This window comes from Bactrocera latifrons, unplaced genomic scaffold (assembly GCF_001853355.1).
Source record: "Bactrocera latifrons isolate USDA-ARS-PBARC rearing strain unplaced genomic scaffold, ASM185335v1 scaffold_126, whole genome shotgun sequence".
Lineage (NCBI taxonomy): Eukaryota > Metazoa > Arthropoda > Insecta > Diptera > Tephritidae > Bactrocera > Bactrocera latifrons.
Window position 1 is genome coordinate 310,820 of NW_017534697.1, and position 24,557 is coordinate 335,376.

Sequence of the window (24,557 nt, forward strand, 5' to 3'; positions counted from 1 at the left end):
AGAAATGTTGCAATAGCAAACACTTTATTAACTCTTTTGTCAATGTCCTTAATCCGAATACAAGCTGTCAACGGTTTATGAAACACAACTCACACAACTCACACAATCATATTTAGAAGAAGGCTTGTATTAATCCGCTCTAAAGATGGCAAAAAAAGACAGCGCAACTCATTGGAACTTCGAGTCAATGTTAYGTATGTATGTATGTGAGCTACTAAAAGATCTTCAAAGTCACTTTTATTAATATATATTTTTGGTACTTTTGTTCAACACGCTTATGTGAGTAAAAATGAAGTACGTAAAAACGAAAATTGTACATACACACATGTACGTCAGTATATAAATATATGTGGCACTTAAAACTAGAAGGTACATAAAATACTTTTGCAGCATTCGATGCCGATTATTATCAATAAACATGTACATATGTATGCTTACAGCTGTATTCTAAACAAATGTATGTAAATGTGTGGATGCATGTAAATGTTATTATGAAACATAAAATGTTAATTCAAGTGTGTGTGTGTGTGTGGATTAGCAGAAAGTAGAAATGCTGGTGCTGCACAAAAATATGTTTGTGTGTCAACTCTTCAGTCTATAATGATTTGATTAATGCGCCTCAAATGCCTTACAAGCAGGCTTTTACAATATACAATAACTTACATTGACCCAGCCGGACCCTGAGGCTGAGAGGCCTGTGGCTGGGCGCCTCCATTCGCACGTTCATTTCTGGCCTGCCGTGTTGTGGCGTCGCGCGCGCACATCCCACTCTCCAGACCCGTCGAAGCCGTCATCGATTGCAATTCGGTAGAGCGCTTGCTGCTATTCTTCTTGCTTTGTGGGTGGAGCAAATGCAGCCAGGCACTGCGCGGCACCTCATCCAGGAGAACGAAATATATGAACAGCACGAAGCCTTGCAGGGTGGCAGTGAGGCAGAAGAGGTAGGAGAAGAAAACGCCGGCTTGCATGTAGGCGAATAAACCAAAGATCCACGAAATGCCGAGCAGGAAAAACAACAACACCGACAGGCGTATCTGCTTGATGATCATTTTCTTCTCGCTGCGGTGTATTGCCTGATTAAGTGTGTGCGAGATGCTATAGAACACATAAATGAAAATGGTAAGATTGACGACAACAACAGCGGTCACCGGCAAGATTACGCCCAGCGTCAATCCTAATCCGCTGGGATAGCATATGGCAGTGCTCGTTTGTATCTCGTACTCGGTGGGTATGTACGAGCTGGGGGCTATGCAGGCCACGAGCAAAGTGGGTATGAGCGGGAAGCCCCACGCTACGATCGCTGACTTTAGTATGTATCGTTTTGGGCGCTCAATGCCGATAACGGTCACATAGCGCTGAAATTGCAGAACCGCTATAATTAGCATCCACATGAAGAGCACCAAAATGGAATACTGCAGGAAAGCACCCAACAACACGCAATTTATGTACAGCCGATCCTCCACCAACTCGGCGGACATATCCTCTGTGTTGACGAAAACAAAGAGCACCATTTGCAGAGTAAGGGCGACACAAAGATTTAGTAAAATTTTTGTGGACGCAAGCGCCCGCCAACTCTTAAACATTGCTGCCGTGACCCAAATGCACAGAAGGCCCATCAGGGAAAGTGAACATCCGATAAGCGATATTATGTCCAAAGCCCGCAGATGTATGGGCGTAATGAGCACGTCATCGGTAATATCCGCCTGCTTGTAGGTGCCGCCCAAGAGAAACGAGAACTGGGTCAAATGCAGTGTGCGGCACTCTATAACGGAATGCTTGAGCAAATCCTTAGCGTCCGTCTGAACGCCGTTATTCACCCAAGTGCTGTAGTTCCAATAGCCGCAGCCTGTACCCGGCTGCGCTATGACCGAAGGATCCAAATAATCGAAACGATTTCGCAGCAGAAAAGTTAAAGGTTCGGGGAAGTTTTCTGAAATATTGAAGTTGAATATAAGAAAATATATGCAACTGCTGAGTTGTCTTACTCACCGTTGTACCCCGGTATGGAAATGGAGAGGATTTTGCTAAATGGTTTGCGCGTATGCACCAATGCCGGATCCACAAACAGCGCGTCATGACCATACACTTTCATGACAATCACAGGCAGCTTGCGTTTCGCCTGCAAATTTGCGCGCACATGCTGCCAGAGTCTCGTAGACAGAAATCCGGCTACCTGCAGCTCAGGCTCCTGCGCCAGCGCATCCACAGATTCGTTCATGTTAATAAACCGGTAGCGGAAGTTTGCTACTACCGTATTGATCAAAGCATGTGGCTCACCCGTACTTTGCTGGGCCGTCGGTGCGTACAAAGCAATGCCGGATATGTTGGCGCATTCAGGATTCAGAAAGAATACGCTTATGTTTGTGGAAATGTGAGCACGTACACCCAAGTGCCCCATCTTCACTTCTTCCACCGCCTTGGAGTAGCTAATTGCAATATCCGCCTCTGATTCCTCACTCGGACGCGACACAATAGTTGTTGTTGAGGTGCTCGAACAATCTCCTGTGGGCACTTGACGAGCGGATAGTGCATCCATATACTCCTCAAACGTCTGCAGAATGGAGTTGGTGGCATTCAAATCAGCCGATATGCGTAAAACCTGCTCATCACTCGACATTAGGCGATCGCAAATCCGCACCATATCCGCCGAAACCTCGGGATCTTGTGCCGTTATGGCGACCTCATGCAGTATCTGTGACGTCAAATGCACGTCGGCGGGTAATAGTTTGAAGTTTTTTTCACGCAACATTGTATACAGTTCGCCAGTCACTTGACTGCGTTGTGCCACGCCAGCTTGCAGTACCTGCCCTTCGAGCAGCTTCTCATGCAATGAATTCAGCTTGTCGCTGAGTATGCATTCGCGAGTTTGACGCATGCAAACGATGTGCCTCCAACCGCTGATATCCTCCCACTCAGCGGCACGAGTTAAGGGATTATAGCGGCACAAGCGCGTCAGCGGCAAGCCATTTGGCTTCAGGCATACTTCCCTTAGACCCGCGCGCTCTCCAATGCGTGCGCGCTTCCAAATATTTGTGTTGGGTTGTGTGTAGTTTTCAACGATCACGTAATCATGCTCGAAAACTTCCGGCAAGCAATAGAGTGGGTGAGGTGAATCACTGGTACTGCGCTCGAATTCTGTAATGTTGCTCTGCGATCTGGAAGTGGGATCGAAGTTGACTTCTGCGCTGCCACTGACACTATCACTGCCACTGCCATAGCTATCAGAATATTCCTCCCTCTGTTGGTAATTATCATCCGTGATCCAGTCTTCGTTACTGGTTAGATTTTTTACCATGGCGGCAGGAGAAGTTGTTGTATTAAGATGAGGGAAAGTATTGGAATTAATAGTGGTGGTGCTAGGTGTGGTGAGTCGTTGCCAACTTCCTAATTGTCCCTCGGGCCTAAGTATAGACGGCAATTTGGGAAGTCTATAGCCTGCACCTCCCTCTTCATCGTTCTCTGGATCGGGATGTAAAGGTCTCAAATGAGCACTGGCAAGTTTGTATTGGTATTGGCATACAATGGCCACAAGCAATATTACTATTTTTAAATTCATTTTACAAAAATCAGCACAAAATATATGCCTCGCATGCACAATAACTGAATCACTCCGTTTTTGTTCGTTTGTCAAGAACTTAGTTTCCGTTGTGCATTTCCCGCGCACAAATCCGCAAAGCGCTTGCAATCTGACGTGCTCCGCTACACTAGCCAAACTGAAAATCCGCACTGACTGTAGAATTTGCACTCGTCGCTCAGCGCAAACACACTCACCCACACATGCGCCATTGCGCGCACCACTTGCCACTTGCTCACTATTCGTTCTCCGGCTTCATCCGACTGCGCTGATCATACCACAATGTTTGCCGAACACACACGCATTCGGAATCGATGGGTATTTCAGTGGAATTTTCAATGTCTCACCTTCCGCTTATCTTGCCAGTAGAACACTCATGCCTCCGCTCTCTGTTCAACTCCCTGCATTGGAATCGCTTGGAGAAGCTCTGCATTCTGATGTTTGTCTTCGCTCATGAGCAGTTATCTTTTTTGTTGTTGCCTTTTGTGTGTTTTGTATGTGATTTTCGTCAAGACTGTCGACCGCCTGCCTGCCAGTATTTGGCTCGGTCGTGTTCATAGAATTTGTTTATTTTTCGCGCCTTGTCATACTGCGCAAATCGCCTTATTATTTTATTTTATTTATTCATTACCGTTGTTTTTATTTTTGTTTAATATTTACTAACTGAAATAGAAACGAACTTTTGCTTGCCTGGAATTTATTGGAAAATTCAACTGCAAAAGCTCACGTAGTGAAGTCGTCACGTCGGTCGCACACATAACGGCACCCATGTGAGGTAACTTATCCGATCCATATGCGAAAAATACATACATACCCTATTGTCCAGACATTTGGACTTTTCTACATGTGTGTGGCAATGTAATTTTGCATTGCACGCCACCAATGTTCACATTGTTTACGATTTTATAACTTGACAGCAGGTCTTTCTCATAAATACAGATTAATGTAAAAACTCACACGAACTCTGTCGCTATTTTACCTCCCATCGTGTAGTTAATCTGCAGTAGTGCGATTAGAGGCCTACCACTTAGTTGAAGCACTTAACTTTTCTAAGAATGGCTATTAAGCTCAGAATGCTAGGAAAGAAGGATTAGGAACCAAAATATTTCCTTTTGTACGAACGAGTTGGTCTCTTATCAAATTAAGTGATTCCCTTCTGTATTTTTACCAAATTTGAAGATAACATTAACAGGCCAGGCCAGACTTATAACCAAAATTTATTATATTTTATCATAATAGGAAGGTTTTCGAAAACAACCAGACTTCGCTTAAGCTCCGTTGCGAGGAAATGAAGCATATTTCGAGAAACACCTTTGATGTCAGCACTGAACATTCCCCCTTTTAACTGCGGAGGGGTCAAGATCTCTACCCTCTGCTCGGGGGGGTCTGGTACGGTGTCACAATCGCAACAAGTGCAGCCCCAAAAACCTATCAAGTTGCATATTGCAATTGCGGTTCCATCCGGTTGACTAGCTTACGTAACACAGGGAATAATGACTTCCTTATATGCGGTTGATGTGATTGATAGCCGGCTAACAAGGGAAAGAAGACACATTCACTTAGATCGGCAAAGTCGTTTTATTGTCGAACTCAGGCACATTCACTTATTTACTTTCATAATTGCGAATCGGCGTTTGGAAGATACGTGCAAGCACGAACATTGCCGATAACGCGCGAACAATAGCAAAAGCAAAACAAGAAAAATTATAGATTAATAGAAGAAATATTAGACCCAAGCAGCGGCCCCTTAGCACACAGGTACCCACAGCACTTGTCTAGCCGAACGCCCAACAGTAGCTGGAGCGTGTCAGATGAAGACGATTTCGTGCTGACATCTGACTAAATAATTATTAAATGTATATAAAAGAACATATGTTTGCAACTGCTTATAAATAAATATTTACAAACGTACACAGCGATGTATAAATGCTTCCTTAAATCTAAGACTTTGCGCGCTGTCTTCTGTCAGACGTCGACCGTCAAAACATTCTGAACTAACATTTGAAACAACAGCAACACTCGGCGCTTGCGTGTGTTCTGTATTATTAGCCACAGCACGACGTGAGTCTTCATGCGAAAACTTTAATTACCAGTAGGTTTGAAATTTCAGCGCGCCACTTGAGCCGGCAATTGACTCACGGATGCGGTGCAAGAGCAAGTGTCGCACAACAACAAAAGCAAGACCGCGGCAAACGTAGAAGAGGAGGTGAGCAGAAGCGGCTGTGCCATCAACAGCAGATAAAACTAAAAGGTAAACAATCTTTTGCTCCGGCGACCAAAAACGAATAAAAATGCGTGCAGAGCAAAGAAAAAATCCGAGCGCAAACAGAAATAAAAAAGTAAAAGTAATTCAATTTCAAACCCGTTTGGCTTTTTTGTTTAAACAATAAAAAATATGCAAATTATGCTAAATGTATTATTAAGACCACTTTTATAGAGCAATGCTTTGATGTCGGAATATTTGCCCAGCGCAGTTGGCCAAGTCGATTTAAGCAAATAAAAGGTAATAATATCGTGTTCAAGAAGTGCTGTTTTCGCAATTGAAATTGTGCGAGCGTCATCGCGAGCGTCGCTGGCGTCGAGTGGCGGCATTCAGTATGTATGTGGATATATTTAGAAACCGCGATGATGTGCGATAGCTTACATGTGTGGAAAAAGCGCAGTGGCGTTCGCACATAAATACTAGCGAATATGCTCAGCCGAAATGAAAAACTCTGACTCACTAATTTATCGCAACGGCAATCTGACCACATTATGGAGGAATTATAATCATTATTTGCCACTGCCCCTTCATAACCGCACACTCATACATTTCTATCTTATCTGGATATTTTGAAACCGATATGTGTTAGCTAGTATGTACGCCCGTACCTATTTACACATTCATTTACAATATGAGCGCTCATTTCCGATTTCATGTATATTTTTTTTTTATCGAAAACTCACAGTTTACCGGTTTAAAGCCATTTCCAAATAGCTGTTGCTAAATACAGTGAAGGTTTAGCTGAACATACTCTGCTACTGCACCGCTACCTGAGAGCAGGTAATAACTAGAAACATATCACAAACATCAACTTATATTTTTATATATTCATACTAATAAATATATAAACAAATATGTATGTACGATTTTATCGACCACTTTTCGCCATTTTTCCGCTAGAGACATTATTCCATCAGTGTAAATCGAAATTTCCAGAACGGAAGCGAGCGAACCATTGTTGTGCTACCCGAACTGATACAGCATCGTCTCTATAAACTTCACAAATTTCATTGGTGGCTTGCGTGGCATTCTTCCTTTTTTTATAAAAAAAAATTTCAAAATATAGCGAATTACTTCGTTACTTTCACTCATGTTTGAACAGCTGTAAATTTGTTTAACTTCCCCGAGTTTTTGGTTAAATGAAGCTTAAATACTAACCTTTCCAATACTATATGGTATGACATTGGAGATTGCTAGCACTGGAGATATACGACTGCAAAAACATCAATTGACAAAATACGAAAAGACTTTTCGACTGCCCAATGTTTATAATAAAAGGTGTACATCGGAGAGGGTGATACAAACCCATGTTTCTTTGCGAGTAGCTGAAATTTACTTTTGGCATGCTTTGGAAGAAGGGGTATCTGATGACAAAGTCCGAACCTACAATTATATGTTTTTACTTAACACTCTCCTTTTCAACTTTTATTTAAACAACTACATAATGTCCAACAGAAATATGAAATAAAGGTACCGTAACTCCACAAAGTCATTGAAAAGCGAACTTTTAATTCCTCATACTCATCTCTTAACCAACTATTTACCGTATTTTTATAACGAATATCAGAGTAATATAGACATTTAAGGAGAAGTAAAAAATTTCACTTCTTATTCTTCTCTGTTGTTTCGATGGCTCGTTGATTACAGCGGAAAATATATCGTTAATATGAAACGATTCCTGAACACGATTCTCTAAACAATTTTACAAAACAATACAATCGCATTTATTAGGAAATTGTTTTCAAATTGTTTTCAAAACAATTTGCACTTAGTAACATTTCTCACAGAGAAATATTTGAAGTAATTTGGAATAATAAAATAAAGAAAAATCTATGTTTATAAATAGTAATAAGACAACACAGCAGACACAACGCGAAACGCGAAATTGTTTAGTGTTTGAAGAATGCTTTCGGTGGAATGTAAGCGTTCGTTGGCTCAGGCACTGACGCCGCCGCAGCTTCCACAGCGGGAGCGAGATACTGATTATTTACATTGGACGCGGCCGGTGCAAGGTACTGATTATTCACGTTGGAAGCGGCTGGAGCGAGATATTGTGTATTCACATTTGAGGCAGCACCGCGCCCGCCTAATTCAATCACATGACCGCCGCCGTATTGCTGTACAATCTGCTGTTGCAGTTGTTCCGCCTCTGCGGGTGTGCTGTACTTGAGGTAATGCACTTCCGGCTTGTGCGATTTGTATGTGGTGGTAAGCTGCTGGGACGCAGCTGGCCTAATCGCCTGACGACGAGGCTCCTTGCTGAGTACGTAAATCTGTGTCCGTGACTCCTCGGTAACATGGGGCACTGAGGTGTGCAGGGGCTGGTAGCGAGATTTACCGCTCTCAGGCGCCTTAATCAAAACCACATTCACGTGTTTCTTTACAATGGGCGCGGGCTGAGCTGCAGGCACAACCGACCGATGAATGACAGACTCGGCGGGTGCGGTGAAGATGTAGAATTCCTTACGGTATACGGTGGCAGGTGCAGCTTCGTGAATATGTTGCTTCGTGGCGGCAGCTACTGGAATGGAGACATGTTCTGTAGCAGCTGCGGGTTCGGGTGGCGCGAGAAGCACCTGTGGCTCGGGAACACTAGCGCTGCCGTAATTATAACCCAAATCCTGGGCCGAAGCGATGGCCAACAGGCTTAGACACTGCAATAGTACCAAGATAGAACCAATTAAAATCCAGCCAATTAAGCTAACTTAATATAAATTCCTTACCACACAATAGTGAAACATAATTTTTAATCTGCTTCTTTACAGCTCAGCAACGGTAAATGAAATAAGCTCCGGTTCTCTATTCCCGCTATTTTATATCAAAGTGAGGAAGAGTCGGTCTGTTGCCAATAATTCTTGTATTTCAAGTTCAGGGCTTAATATGCAGCTCTTAAGCGATTATCAAACACAAAAATGTATATCTTTCAAAAAGGCCGACAAAAGATATGAAAGTCAAAGCGGCTCGAACGTGCTATAAAAGCGATTAGAATTTCGCTCAGTCACATTTCTTAGTTCTCCAATGTCTGGAAAAAACATCAGCATACATTAAAGCATTTATTTATGAATTTTATGCAAATAGCCGGAAAAAGTCGTGGGGCGAGGCCAGCGTGGGTACATGTGTGTCCATATCGAATATTCAATTTACACACGTCCCACAAACAGAAGGGCAAGAGAGAGCGAGATGCAGACTGGTCGAAAACTTGTATTGAAGAAATTCCCAACATTCATTATTCCCAAAATTATTTAATTCTAATTGGTAACGAATTCGGAATTCGGCTTTAACAGTTTTATTAAATTGGTTAAGCCAAATAGGAAACCAAAATCTTTGAGACATTGACTAAGCAAAATGCTAATTTAATAAGTTTCTATATTTCACTCCTTCTACATCTATACCCTTCACACTGCTCGGTGTTATTGTGTTTTAGAGTTTTATGATTTATGTTTTAGTTAATGGCCGATTTTCGTAGACATTTCATGATATTTTTTTGTGCCGAAAAAAGGGAACTATTGACATTTTGTTGTCACTTTTTATTCTATTTTAATAAGAGAGACATTCAAAGTAAACCTTCTGCAAGTTATTGATTTTTTAGCATTCATTCTTTTTCTGAACTGGACATTTGTTCTCTCTGGTATATTTTCATTAATTTAATTCACATCTCTGGACACCTAATGCCGTTAATTAAGTCAATTGTAAAATATTTAACTAGTGATTTCGTATACAATGTGTTTCCCCCGTTTCCCGTTTCTTCAACTTGTAGCATACCAGAAGACTAGTTTGCAGCTCAATAGGCTAGCGCTGGACTGTGTTTATTGCTTCTTCACCGCTTACAAAACGCTAGCATCATTAATTCACCTGTTATCGTTGTGTATGTAATATCGAGCCGTTAGGCGTTAGCACGTGCTTTATATAATAGCATTTAAAACATGCATAACAATTCGGGCACATCAAAGATAACTCTTCTGGTTGAGTTTACCATTGAACTTCTATTTATGTAGCATGCAAATATTTATAGAAATGTGGACCCGCCGCTTATGTAAATTAATTCGAACTTAACTTTGAAATTTGGTCCATACATGGAGAAAGCTTTGTTGAGCGCCAATTCATCCACTCACCTTCGAAATTCGAAATTAATTATTCCACCTACGGCTGTGGGCAAAAAATAGTAGGGTTTTTTAATTTAAATTTCGCTCGAAACCCAGCATACACATTTTTTATTCATTAGTAAAGTGAATGAAAATATTTAACAAAGAATTTCCATTAAATTTTGTATGTGGAATCAAATTTCTGGTGCGGAAACGTTCAATGTTGGCAAAGGTCTTCGTTGGTAATTGTCTGTTGCGTGCAAGGAAGCGATTGATTGGTTGATTGGAAGCGATTATGCAAAGAGGATCGCCAACGCCTTAACAACAAATTACGTCCTGAACGGCCATCAACATCAATTGACAATCAATACGTCAATAAAATAAAGAAATTGGTTCTTTAGAATGGACGATTAACAGTGAAAGATCTTAATGGCATCGTTGGTAAATCGGGAGGATCAGAGTCTTAGATCTATACTTAGGAAACATACGAACAATCGGCCTAATATCGTGGCAAAGGTGCCTCGAAGCCGAAAAAAACCACGTCAGAGCAGGTCAAAAATTAAGATTATGTTAACATTTTCTTTCGATTATCGAAGTGAGGTGCACTCAGAATTCTTTTCGACCGACCAAACTGTCAACAAGGAATACTATTTGAGTGTTGTGTGTCTATTTCGCGAAGCTATTCGTAAAAAGAGAAGAGAATTGTGGGCGAACACCTCTTGGTTTTTGTAACACGATAATGCACCGGCGATTCTTCATGAGTTTTGAAATGAGTACTGAAGACTATTCCGGAATTTGCCTTTAACAACTGTTTGGAGGATTAGAAAAAACGTTGACACAAGTGTATTGCGAGCAAGAGGAAATACTTGGAGGGGGCAACATAGACTTTGAAAAATAAATTATGAATTTTAAAACAATGAACGAAGTCTTACTATTTCTTGCCCATAGCTTATTAATGGATACAGATAAGTATTTGCGATTATTAGCTGCTTTAGTTCAGAGGAATATTTAAAATTCTTTTTTTCTGAAATTTTTTAATTTGTTCCTTTCACTTTTACCTTCGGTCAAACCAATATTTCATAATCGTTCGCGAATTAATTAATGAGGCGACACACAAACACAACGTGCTTATATATATAACGGTGTTTAGGTTAGTTCTCCTGAAATAAATAATAAAATGTAATATCTAATATTATTGTCAGCTATCAATGGGAATAAATTCAGTAAAATTTAACCTCAATTAGAAAATAATTGCTCACCAAATACTTAATAAAATCCAATATCTTTCACCAATGACCGCAATGAAAATTTCACTCAACGTCCAAGATAAATAAATGAATTTATTTTCGTTTCTGGTATGTCGTGTGTCTATACATCTGTGGTAAATTTGAGTATAGATTTTCATTTAAGTAAACATCAAAACTCATTTTCATTTACTTACATACATACATACATATATAGAAATACCTACGAAACTCGTATACTATCACTAAGTGATAAATGATATTTTATTAAAACGAATGCACACATGTGTACCTAAAATATACATATATAAACAATATAAATTCTATATGTTTCTATATACACACTTGGACAGACAGATATATATAAAATCAAAGCAAAACAGTTGCAATTAAAGCTGATGCATTTATACGAGTATTATTTGCAATATCTATTACAAAAGTTCATATCAACTTCAATACAAACACGCTCACAAAGAGCCGTGTGCAATTCATGTAGTGTGGCTCACAAATGTTTAATATGTACATATTTACAAATATAACATATAACAACTCAGTCAAAACTGTTCTGCATGGCCGCTGCTCTTCGACTCAGTGTAGGCTTAAGAACACTTCCTTCGCATGATGTCGGGTAGTAATCGGCTCCGATGTTCGCATTTCGAAAATATCATGTGACCGCGCTAACGTTTTTGAGTTGATTTGGGTTGGACTAAAGGAAAACTTGTTGGATAAATTCCGGGCGAGCACAATTAGCTTAAAGGATAGCTACCAATGAATCCAAAAGTGACTGTGAGGTAAAAGTGTAGTAGTATTCATATTTGTAGCAACCATCATTTATCCAGGTTTAGGAATATCAAGTTTCCCTTAGTATGTCGTAAGATACTCAAGGTAGAGGTTATGTATCTTTAGTGCCGCGAAATCCAACACCTTAGATCTTGGTAACTACGTATAACAATATATCATTGAAATTCTATTTTTTCCTCTGTTTGAGTTTCCTTATATATACAGATGTGTTAGGACCAATACCTTCGAATATTCAAATTAGAAATAAAAAGTCATACAAGCCGATATGAGTTTTCACACTGGTTTTACAGGTATAATAAGTACATTTGTAAACGTGTTCTTGCATGAGAATTTCTCCCACCTAGAGTCGTCTTATTTACAATATATTCAACTAATCGCATTTTTAATGGGGACGATGATCTCTTAACTTTAAACTTAACTTATATTATACATTTGCTCCAGTGAAGTAGCGCTATGCTACCACCCTTGTTCACACACAATTGCGTGCTCAATTATTGTACCGTTATGTTCACTTATTTATTTCCAGTGGCTATAATTTGCTTAGATATTAGCTTTTGATGTCGTACACACTTGAAAATAGCGCTTGCGGTCAAGGTTGAGGACTTTTGTGATATAAAAACACATAGCATATGTTAGTTTAATCAACTTGTTAACTCCGGCACGCACGAATGGTTTCACACAAAGAATTTTTTGAACGACTTGTACCTTGTACTTGTATTGCTTTGACAGCATTGAATGCCATCTCGTATTTCGATTTTCTTGTAATTGGACTTATATACGCCGTGTATGTTCCTTGGTTCAATTTTTTTGTAAAATGTCTGTCATTCGTCCCTATATATACGTAATAGTTCTCTCAACTTAATTCCTGGAGGCGACTTACAATAACCTCTCCATATCCTCGCTCTCCGCCTCACTGGTGAAGGAGTCGGTATCAGTAAAGTAATCGTCACCTCGATTTCGTCGACAGCAAACCTGCCGACTAATCTCGTCGTCGCTCCAGTGTTCAAACTCCTCTTTGTGATGTTCCAGTATCATTAGTGATGGAAAGAGACTATCGCATGCGTTGCAACTGCAAGATATAGTTTAAGAAGAAGAATACAAAATTTTATGTTATGAGTTTTGTATGGTTTTGTATATATTTCTGGTATAAAAATAATGACACAAGTTTCATTGTTAATGTTTCTGCAAAAGGCCTGACTTAACGATATTCTCTATGTTTATATTTGTCAGGTAATGATCCAGACAATAATATTTTGGAGAAATAAGTCAATTTTTAAGCCATTTTTTGAGGAGGTCGCCGTTTTGCAATCATTCGCTCTTTATATGTATTGACCTATTGAAATTATAAGTTTCCTTGGTTTGTGGTTTTAACTTCAAGAACAAAAGCTTTTCTCACCGCTAGTTACCTTCTTCCAAAGTCCTCCTGGAGATCAACTACGGGTACAAAGGAATTCAAAATATTTCAAAATTGCCGACTATTAAAGTATGTTCAACTATCACTTGAAGGTAGAAAAGACATAGGATAATTTCCCTATTTATATTTTCACAAGTCACCATCTCAGATGATCTAGCAATCATGATCCATATGAAAATCTCCTTCGAGGTTAGTGAGCAAAAAGATGTCAGCGTCTTCAAATAATTCAAAACTCTCTGTTTGAGAGCAAAACCTCAGCCCTCACGAACTCTCTGAGCTATGTGAATACAATTGTGATATATTCTTGCACATCCTTCATTGCAATCCCTACAAGGAACGCAGCTGACAATTAAACTCAAAACGAAATAACTCGTATAATTCAACTCGTATAACTATACCAATGACGGTTGTAGGTTCTGGGAAAATATGCTGATTTATGCCAAACAGACAAACGAGAATCAGACTTCAACAACCAGGTCATGATGCCGGGTAAGGACTCATTAGCCACCGAAAGCATTGTGGCGCACAACTGCCTGCTAATTCCAATTAGACATGTGTAGTTGGAGTGCGGGTCTGGGTGTAGGTGTGGGTGAGCAACTGCTCCTTGTCGCCGCCGTTGATATTGTTAATGATCGTAATGGTAATGGCCTTGACGGCGCAAAGTGTGGAGCATCTCTGCTGTTGACTGCTGGCTGTTGGCTGCTGCCTTCGCTTAGAACTCATTTGTATAAATGAATAGAAATGACTGATTACTGCTAAATGACTGCTCCTGGTCGGCTGGACTCCCGGTCTGCCATGCTTGTGGGATGCTGAATGTTGTCGAGCTGTCTCGTAATTAGATTCCGCTTTCAGATTAGTTATTCTCATTATGTTTGCATAATTAATTTACTAAGTATGTGTCAGTGCGTGTTTACAGCAACTCAACTTTGCACGCTCATATTTGAATGATTAATTTTGAGTTTTAGAGCTTTTTAAATATGTATATACCAAAACTTAATGGAGTAAATGTAATGACTTAACTATATGCGTACTCCATCCTTGATGTTATTTTTAATTCAAAATAAGTTCTTAGGTTTGTCTAAAATATTTGTCTTTTGCCTTCCACTTTTAAGGCATCAGTGAGTATTCCTCCTATGCAATTTCCTTTGAAAACCGTGCTCAACTTTCGATAGAAAATTTAATTTACTTAAATTGTTTCCATTAATAACAAAATCCGCAGTGTGCTATAATCCGCTATCAATTGTGCTGATAAAAATGAGCTAAGCTGAATAATTGAAGCAAATAAGTTTCCGCATTCACGGAAATGGCGACTTGAAAACAAAAAAGTCTTCTGACTGCTGATACAATTTCTATTGAATGGACAAATCAATAACTGTAAACATGAACCTATATATTTTTGATAGATTTAAATTTTACACACACACACATATACTTATGCAGCGGGATATTATATTTTTATATGTGCTAAACTGAATTTATTTAAAATACATATACCTATGTGAACATACATACGGATATTCTCGATTATTTAGCCAAGAGATTTACGCTTTGTTGCTCGCAAAATAATTTACGGTTTTTTTGTTCGAAAGCATTTGTGTGCAAAAGCCTGCTGTGTCGAATTAAATATGTGGCTTCCGTGATTGTGATTTCATGAATTCAATTATTTGAGTAGAACTCAACATTATCACGCAATCTCCTAATCCTCCTCTAAAACCTAAACTAAAACCAAACCTAACTATTGTTTCCAACAGCTATTCTACAATATCAAAAGAGTTTCACCGCCTGATGTCTTCCAAAAGTAACCAAAGCCTGTTACAGATCCTTAAATGCCTTACAGTGCGTGCCTTAAGTACGTTCGTTAGAGAAAATATGTGCCGCAAATTGTGCTGATCAGCGTGGATAGTGCCTGGAAAGTATTGCAGATATAATTGTAAACTCAATACTTCATGGATATATTCAGAAATGAATTTTAAGAACAAACAATATGTGCACATACATACATATATGCTATACTTATTTACACTCGAATTTATGTAAACGAATATGAATGGAAGCTTTTATGATGAATATTCATATGGTGGAAGCCGCAAGTTTTGCAATGAAATGGTGTTCACTACAATATGGGAAATGACATTTTTGCTTCGGACAGCTGTCAAATAAAATAAAAGAGCATTGGTTTGACGTGAAAAATCTGTCAACTTCCATTAAAATAAAATCCTTTTTGGAGTGCGGCGAATCATTTTGTCATGATTTTGATATTCCGCAAACAACTTTTCACTTATTTAAATATCATTTTTTATAAAATTTACACATTCTCATAAATATGTCTCTATTAAATTTCACCCATAATTATTATTAGAAAGGGCTGAAATTAGTCCTTACCCCTTCTTACAAGTGTGCTTTTGTGGTAAAATTTAAGGATTAAAAAACAAATGAATATTTTGGCATCATACAATATAGACAGCAAACAACGTCATATTTCTACCCACTCTTTTGACATTTCTCTTCAATAGGGATTGACATTTCATCATGGAAAGATATACGATCCAACAACAAGTCGATTTACTACCGAAATTCGGAGTCAGTGGCCTCAACATTAAGAGTACTGCGTCCAATTTATGGTCGTCATAATCGTCCAAAAATGCTCCCGTACCAGTAAGACAAAGAAGTGCCCGTAGTTTCAAGAATATTGCTGCAGCTATCTCTCACACGTCGTTTTAAAGCTTTAGGCAACTCTGTGACGACGAAAGGCAACTTCAGCGATGATACTTATTTCTGACTGAATCGCTGCGTCAACAAACAAAATATGCATTATTGGTACGTCAGCACTGCACACGTACTTCATGAGCCACCATTGCAACCCGATAAAATTACGGTTTGGTGCAGTTTATGGACCAGCGGCGTCATTGGGCCGTACTTCTTCTATAATGGGAGTCGCAACCGCTCAATAATAATCGAATACTTATGGCTAGAATTGGATGATATGAACTAGGACCATATTTGGTTCCAACAGGACGGCGCAGCAAGCCACACATCAAATGTCACAATCGATTTATTGAAAACCAAGTTTGGTGAACGTTTTATCTCACGAAATCGACCTGTCAATTGGTGCCGTTAAACTATTTCCTCTAACACTACGTAAAATTTATGATCTATGCCAACAAGTCAGCGACAATTGATTAACTTCGTACGAATATCGAACGGGAAATTGCAGCAGCATCGGCCGAGTTATGCTTGAAAATCGTCGAAAATTGGGTTCAGCGTCTGAACTTCTGCGAACGTGCCCGTATTGGCCAAAAGAAATCGAGTTCCATACATATTGGCATTGAATGTACTTTCTCAGTAATTTCATTGTTGTTCATTTCAATTTTTTTATTTAAAAATTATTAAAAAAAAAAAGCATTACACCCTCAGGCATTCAGTTGGTAACATACTAAGTCAGTTTTTTGGAAACATAATCAATATAGATTTTTTTTGGCACTCCATTTTTTTGGGTTTACAGAGAAAATATGGCAATTCATTGTTTGATCAATAAATCATAAGTAAGTACTCATTAAGTTATATACATCAATAAAAAATAGCTTGTGACCTTAAGATGTTTTCTTGGTTTCGTTGTACCCGAATAGACACTCACCCGAAATGACGTTTCTTCTGCTGATGCGAAGCCAATTGCCTATGACAATGGAAAGCTCTATCACAAACATTGCATGTCAGAGATTCATCTGTAAAAAAGGCCCAAATTTATTTGAATATATCATATGTATGTCAATATATGCAAAGAGAAAATGAGAAAAACAACAAAAGCAATAAAATATTGGGTATCGAGATGTTTTTCTTCTATTATTTGTACATGGTTAATGCAAATGGGGTTTGAAAATATATTGCTTCCTCCCTTCTCGTTTCTTTCAATTTTATTCCCTCCATTTCTCAATGCTATTTAGGATTTTTATGTTTTATCCTTTTTTCTATTTGTTTGTATGTATGCACTTACCGTAATCATCATCATCTGATATCGCCATCGCTTGCAGTCGGTTAATGGTGTTCTCATTGACTTCCTTGTGCCTCTGAATTGCGGATGAGTTCAATTGCGATGCGCCAGCGACTCCCGCGCAGCCCGTCGCATCATTTAGGTGGCACATGCCTTCGTTAACGAAATTTCCCTGGCAATCGGGCAGTGTACAAGGAGTCGTGGATCCATTAATAGCAGCTGCGCCAGCGCGACCACCTCCTCCACACCCGCCATCGATCAGCCCTGAGTGCACATGTTGGCATGTGGCGCTGCCATTGCCGTTGACGTTGGCGTTGCCATTGCCATCATTACATCCACTGCCCGAAGTTATTATTTTGAAATTATCAAATTCGTCAAAGGGATCATCGATTTTGTGCTTTTGCTGTGAACTGGCATCGTCCGAATCGGCACTAAGTCGCCCGTAAGCTTTACGTGGCGGTCGCTTCACATATTTATCTGCAAATAGAAGGGAGTGAGTCCAATCAATCTAAGCATAAAAGGTAGTTATAATGAAGATAAGCAAATAAGTGCGGCAGGAGTATTGAAGACCAATCATTTTCCATACGCCTGCATTTACACTTACAGATGTAAACCTTTATATGAAGGTGCTCAACATTTCGAAAGGAATTTACAAGCAATTCAAGGAAAAACTTGTCAAAAGTAGTTGTTCTAGTCAAACTACAAGTTGTAGCTAACTGTAGCAGAATATCACATAATTGATGTTGATGGGAACACCGGAAATGAGTTTCACATTGCATATTTTCCTGATTACCACCACTCGTAAACTAAGCAAACTAAACTACTGAGCGTATTAATACACCTCCATCTGGCATTGTAAACCAGCGAGTGTAACCTAACCTTACCTAATGAAAACTGTGAGAGAATTAATCTTAAAGCACTTTGAATTAAATTTTGCAATTATCTCATTAAGGTTTTCAGTGATAACGGCGGAAGCTGCGGTTTCACTTAATCACGGTTAGTTTGCACACACAAGAGAGAAAAAGAGAAATTCGCGTGTAATCATAAGACAATAGAGAGTGACATAAAACAGCGAGATTCCACATCCCGCTTCGTAAGTATTAATTCGCAAAGACGTCCCGAAATGCTTGTGAACTTGCACGGGATGTCGGATGTATATAAAGTTTTTCCCTCACAAAGTACTAACGTATTTACATACATATTTATTTCCAAGGAAAGTACTCAGAAATGCTTTCAGTGATAATGCGAGCAGAAAAACATTCATTCATGGATGTTGAAGCTAATGACAGCACTCAATTCTACAAACACGATGACATTTAACGCACTCGAAAACTCTTCCAACAATTTTATGTTTCGCTGCCTGCAGCTGTGGGGCTCATGTTATACCGTATACATATTTACGTAGGTTTGTATGGATATATGCCTGTTTATATATCAATATGGACATATTATGGCCATCTTCCATTGTAAATGAATTTGAGCCTCGCAAACCCAGTGAGAAAATGAGCTATAAATTGTATAATACAAATTATTCATGTTGATAACACACAGAAGATACTTATATGGATTTCACTTAAAGCAATGATACATCTAAGATTCTAAAACAAATCCAATTGTATGTTTTTGGAGACAAACTCAGTGTCATTCATGCACAAAAGAGTCTGCCGAAAAGAATACTCAATCAGAAATGGTTCAAAAATGATCCAAGTTGATCTCTGGATGCATAGGTACCGCACAGTTTTCTGTAAGGAATCACAGCCCACCGAAGTGAGACTGCTATAAAGAAAAATAACAGTACTTTTTCATAATTTCGTTCCTCCGTCTCCTCTGATTACATGTAACTTGTGCAGAAGCACTTTACATTTTTCACTGAAACTTTTCCTTTGTCTTCAACTTTCAACAACGGCACATGCGATTTTTCTGCCATTATAGCTTAAGTGCTTCGTTTGTGGGAAATKCCGCCTACACGCACCGTTATATATATATATATTTGTTTGTAAGTGAAGCATGCAAATATGAAAGTACAAATATTTACGCTCGAACTAAAAAGAAAGAACGAAAATATATAAAATGTTGTAATCTAAAAGGATCTGCCGCGAGATAAATGTGTTACCATCATTGCCATTATTATTATCATCACTTTTGTTTCCTTAAAGTTTATCATGCAACCACTTCGTGAATACTTTCCTTTTTGTTCTTGACGATCACATACTCATAAATAGAAATAAATTTTAATCGGGAATATATGGTAACCTCAGTTGTTTGTTGCGCATTAAAGCAGACGGTGCCGCCGCCAAAATCGTACTGAATCGATCTTTAGTATATATCCAGAATTTGTAATGGTTACATGTGGTTTTATAGGCCTTTTGAGGCACATGCAGCACCCTTTCTTTTTAGCTCTCTTTTCCATGAGCATTACTTCCAATTGCGAATTTCCCATAACCCAACGAAACTTGCTTCATCCATAACTTCAGGTGCGGTCTATTGCTACATGCCGCACAGATAAAATTTTTACTTGCACTACTCTTTCCAATTCAAATTCTTTGTTGTCGTTTGACATGTTGTCACAGTGGTTGGGTTTTAGCTACCTCTTTTGTTATTGTAAATGAAATTACATATGCGTACATTCCAGTAAATGTTGTTGCTAATGATTATTCCTTTGTAAAATGTTGATCTATGAAGAATCACCCGAAAGTTCTGCATAGTGAATTTATGACTGTACGTGACTTGAACGCACATCGGTGAACACAAGATGGTAGAGACAACGTCAGGATGACAACAAAATGAGCACTCCACCTGCTGTCGACTGCGTTCACCTTAAATACAGCAAGTGACATACCGCCTCCTGTGCTGTGAACCGAACATGGCTGCTGAAGACTCAACATCTTCCCCTCTTTTGGCGCTTAGTAAACACCGCAGCGGGAGAAGTCGGGGTTGTAGTGAGTACTATACATATTGACGGTAGTCGTTGAGTTTATCAGTATAAGAACTTGTTTTCTTAGTTATTTTCGTGTTTCTCCTTGTTATTTTACACAGCATTTGCTGTGCAAAAGTTTCACTGCAAGGTGCACTCTTAGTCTAGCCTTGTCGTAGTTGCATCCATTATACATTATACATACATAAATCAATGTCGCTGTCACAGCCTGGCTGGTAACTGAACGGTACGGTGGAAGGGGTGCAGGACGTTGGACCTGCAGAATGTTGAGAGGTTTATGAGGTGCTCGCTTGACTAGTGAACTATGCGAAGCTATAACGTGGGATGAACTTTCAAATGATTTCTTACTAATTGATCTAATGATAATATATTCATTCATAGTACATACACATATACTCAATAACTCGTATAAAGAAAAAGCTTTCCTGAAGAAAATCAGGTTAAAAGTTAAAAATAGAAACAAAAATTCTAAATAAAACCTCAAATCTAAAGTTCTTAAATTATACATACAGGGTTTGTCCGGAGAGTTATAGGACTGATTTTCTTCCGCCGCGACTGAACTTTGGAGCGCCCTCGCACCGCCTGAATTCGGTAGAGGGCGTTCCAAGCTAACGAACGAGCAGCTAGTCAGTTGTCTCCGAGCATCTGGAGACTCACGACAAACATTTTCGAGCGAAGTGTCTCTGTGAGTGCTGCAAGCCGCAAATGCAGCGTTCGTTAGAGCAGAGGTATGCGATTAAATTCTGCGTGAAGCTCAGTAAATCCGCGACATGTTGCTTTAGCATGAAGTGGTGTGTTTCGGTGGCACCAGGCCTTTTTGGAGGACCCTCGCCCTCGCACATCCAAAATGAAATCGATGCTCATTGTCTTTTTTGACATCAAGCGCATCGTCCACCAAATTTTACGTGGAAGTTCTCAGGAAGCTCAAACAAAAGGTCAATCGGGTCCGCCAAGATATCACAGCAAGCATTTTGAGAGACGATAGAGGTAACCACGCAGCTCGCACCTCGGGTCTCAAGGCCTTCCGTGACGCTTTCAATGCTTGAAAATCGCGCTGGCAGCGCTGCATCTTCGCTGAATTAGCCTATTTTGAAAGGTTTTGAAGAATTTTAACGATTGGATCAAAAAAATTTTTTTTAAATCGAGTCAATCCTATTACTTTCCGGACAATCCCTGGAACGACCGGATATAGCTGCCATACGAACTGACCGCGCAAAAGTAAATTATTTGTTATTGTATAAGATATATTCACGAAATTTGACATGAACAATGATACCTGGCATTTCAAATTGTTCAGATCAGACCTTAATTCGACTTAAAGGTTGTCAATTACTGTGGGAAGAAAGAACTATAAGCATTGTTTGCGGTGGATGCAAAGCCGGTAATGTAAAAAACTATCTGTGTGACATATATAAAACTCATTAGACTTTCGTGAATGGACCGGGACGTGTCTTCTCTTTTAATAAATACTAAACGACTTTCTCGTCGAATCTTTCAATTATCTCCACTCCCCAATACATGAATTATCATGCCATTAGCGTCGTAATTCACATCACTTGATGTCTAAGCAGTCACAATTACAACTGGCGCTAATTACCAACTATCCGAACTCACAGACACAATTCCTTTCTTTTGGAATGCTCAAGCTTGAGTAACCAAATAGTCGCGATATCACTTTATTAATCAAAGCGAATAGAGATAAGCTAAACATACTGCCTCTTAGTATATAACGCGCATATTCGCCTACAAAATAACTAAAAAATTAAATAATTTATCAGCCCATAATCTCCTACAACAACAGCTATTTTTGGATTGATTGAAAAACTGCTTTAGCTACAAACTAAATAATGTTTTTGAAAAAAAAGTTTAAGTCAATCCATTCTTTCATTTTTATTTTGCTAGTGACCATCTTCCTCCAAAAGCATTGTATTGAACAAAAACGGACCGTCCCTACATCGGACCAGAGGTTGGCCATTTTGGTTCTGTTTTTTACAACTTTATCGCTGATGCTACATTCATCAATTGATGCTCATCCTCGTGAGTTTATCGCACATGCATTTTTTGCTTTCCGAGTGATTTCAAATCGCTTTATTACCATTGACACATGCCATAATCCATTCAAGCAACCATAACCTCGCATTCACTCGTATACATATGTATGTGAGTAAATTTGGAGCAGTGGTTTATATGGCAATTTATCGACGCCCCTCGAAAAGTGGGATAATTTGAGCAGGGCAGGACACATAATGCCTGAAAGCGGAAGCAGTTACTAGACGAGAGAACCGCTATGAATATCACAGTAATTAAGGATGCCGCATATGTGGTTGCGGGTAAGCCATATTCGTCTCATTCTGCACGAATGTAGTGAATGTAGCAACAACCACTCAAGCATCGTGCCAAACAAGCCGCAAATGCCGCAATTTCTCAAGCAGTAATTTGCATATTCGCACATGTTTTGGTGTGTCATAATTGTATATCTCCATTTACATTTCTGGATTATGCCCCTCTATCGAATGCATCACACAATGTTCACCGTCATCCCCATGTTAGTATTTATGTATATACTTACACACGTGCTTCCTTAGCTTGTCAGGCTTTTGAGTGATTTTGCATAAGTATAATTTAATGTTTTCTCTAGATTAAACTTACATGTAGGCCCTCCCAGCCGTCTTAAGAAGGCATTGTTAAAAATTAAGTTAAGTTAAATGGGTTTAAACAGCTACTGCTATTTAATATCCCCTTCTAACAACAAGCACAATATCAAGCAATGGCATGGAAAATGCGAGCCTCTTCTGATTGTACGAAATGCTGAGTTCGCGGCCTATTGGCTAGTTTCTCTTGCCCACTATAGAATATGATCACCACATCCTGTTAATTAGTGTGTTAATTTCTTCTAATGTATACCACTAACAAATTTTCAAGGAAATCAAATATTAGGAAGTGTATTAAATTTTTCTTCTAAAATATGATCGATGTTACCTTGAGATATTTACTTATGGTCACAATCTTACATAACTTCACCTTAGGTAATTATGCTCATAGTGATACTTTAATTTCATTCCAACACACACAATGTAACCATCGCCACACCTGACAATTACTTTGTGGAAGCAAAAAGCACCGAACTCAAATCCATTTACGTTTCACATACGCTAGAAGCAGAATGAGTTCAATAAATCCGGAATAACCACACAAATGGCCCTCCCCACCGCCACATATGTTCACAACTGGTTGTGGGATTCAACTCTTTCCGCGCCCCTTTATTCTTTACCCACCACAGTGAATGTGTAAATATGTGCTCACATCGGATGCAGATCCACTCTGTTGACCAGCTTGTCCGTATACAATATATTCGTTACGCACACCAGCAAACACATGTGGCAACATGCGGTTAACGTTGTTGACATTTGTATTTCGGCGTCACCCACATTCAAACCAGCGAGGATGGTAGAAATGCAATTTTAGCAACAATGGCACGCCCCGAGGACATGATATGTGCAATTCTGCCTTTCCATTTTTCAATTCACGCACCGCTGCACCACCGTGACGGCGACGAACAGGTTGTTGAGAGCTGCGGAGCCCAGGGGATGTCATACTTTATTCATTCTTTATGTCTATATGTACATAGCATGATGATAAAATGGCACATCCGCGAGCGCGAATTACCCAACTGCGGCAGTCGTGATAGGAAATTAATTTCATTTAAGTGCGACGCAGGTGATGATAAAGACAAGCGCATAATAGAAATGCCGCCACAGTCCCGCCCGGTTCACATTCTCGTCCGCTGGGTATTGATTAATTAACAAGCAGTATTATTTTGCTCGTTTTGAGCGGCGAAATTTCAAACATTCTTCCGCTGCGAAATTTTTATGCATGAAAAGTGCATGCAGTTGCTTGCGATGCTTTCGTTTACACTTTGTAAATAGAACAACGGGGCGTATGAGTAATTTTTCTTAAATGCTGTTCTAAATAACTCCGTGATCATATTGCAGATACTAATATTATATCATAAGTACATGCATTTCCAAGTGAGATGAGTTCGAAGAAATTTAGTCATCACTGAGCCCATTGTACTGCGGACAGTAACTATTTGGTAAATCACATGAAGAATATTGGCTATTATTGTGAAAGCATAACATGTTTTCAAAAGCGAAGTAGTTAAACCTCCTTGCTGAAATTAACTAGAGCATGCTAGCGCATATGAAGCCATTGAGTTCTGATAAGATGCTCTTTTTAAAAGTGCACATTCTTAGCCC

General features: G+C 39.3%; 3 protein-coding genes across 6 annotated transcripts in view; all 3 read right to left on the reverse strand.

Annotated features, from left to right (window-relative positions):
- Nucleotides 1–231: 231 nt before the first annotated feature.
- LOC108978683 (adhesion G-protein coupled receptor G7) lies at nucleotides 232–3,695 on the reverse strand. The gene is made up of 2 exons (XM_018949078.1): nucleotides 1,990–3,695; nucleotides 232–1,930 (listed from the first exon to the last, which is right to left on the reverse strand). Exons 1-2 carry the CDS (start codon nucleotides 3,554–3,556, stop codon nucleotides 660–662), a joined length of 2,838 nt encoding a protein of 945 aa, XP_018804623.1. The 5' UTR covers nucleotides 3,557–3,695; the 3' UTR covers nucleotides 232–659.
- Nucleotides 3,696–7,323: 3,628 nt separating this feature from the next.
- LOC108978697 lies at nucleotides 7,324–8,664 on the reverse strand. Its single transcript, XM_018949095.1, has 2 exons — nucleotides 8,561–8,664; nucleotides 7,324–8,491 (listed from the first exon to the last, which is right to left on the reverse strand). Exons 1-2 carry the CDS (start codon nucleotides 8,576–8,578, stop codon nucleotides 7,727–7,729), a joined length of 783 nt encoding a protein of 260 aa, XP_018804640.1. The 5' UTR covers nucleotides 8,579–8,664; the 3' UTR covers nucleotides 7,324–7,726.
- A 2,852-nt stretch (nucleotides 8,665–11,516) lies between these two features.
- The window catches only part of LOC108978691, a 36,811-nt gene continuing 23,770 nt past the window's right edge, over nucleotides 11,517–24,557 (reverse strand). For 3 of the 4 annotated variants that reach the window (XM_018949087.1, XM_018949088.1, XM_018949086.1), the window contains exons 3-5: nucleotides 17,370–17,843; nucleotides 17,013–17,100; nucleotides 11,517–13,033 (exon numbers count right to left, since the gene is read on the reverse strand). In XM_018949087.1, the coding sequence (XP_018804632.1) occupies nucleotides 12,841–13,033; nucleotides 17,013–17,100; nucleotides 17,370–17,843 (755 nt within the window). In that variant the 3' untranslated portion in view covers nucleotides 11,517–12,840. The remainder of the gene's footprint in view (nucleotides 13,034–17,012; nucleotides 17,101–17,369; nucleotides 17,844–24,557) is intronic. The other variant, XR_001994129.1, reaches the window with a different exon arrangement.

Coding starts and splice junctions, on each gene's coding strand:
- LOC108978683 (XM_018949078.1), bottom strand. CDS start 3,556: ATGAATTTAAAAATAGTAATATTGCTTGTGGCCATTGTATGCCAATAC. Junction 1,931..1,989: donor TTCCATACCGGGGTACAACG/GTGAGTAAGACA, acceptor TCAATATTTCAG/AAAACTTCCCCGAACCTTTA.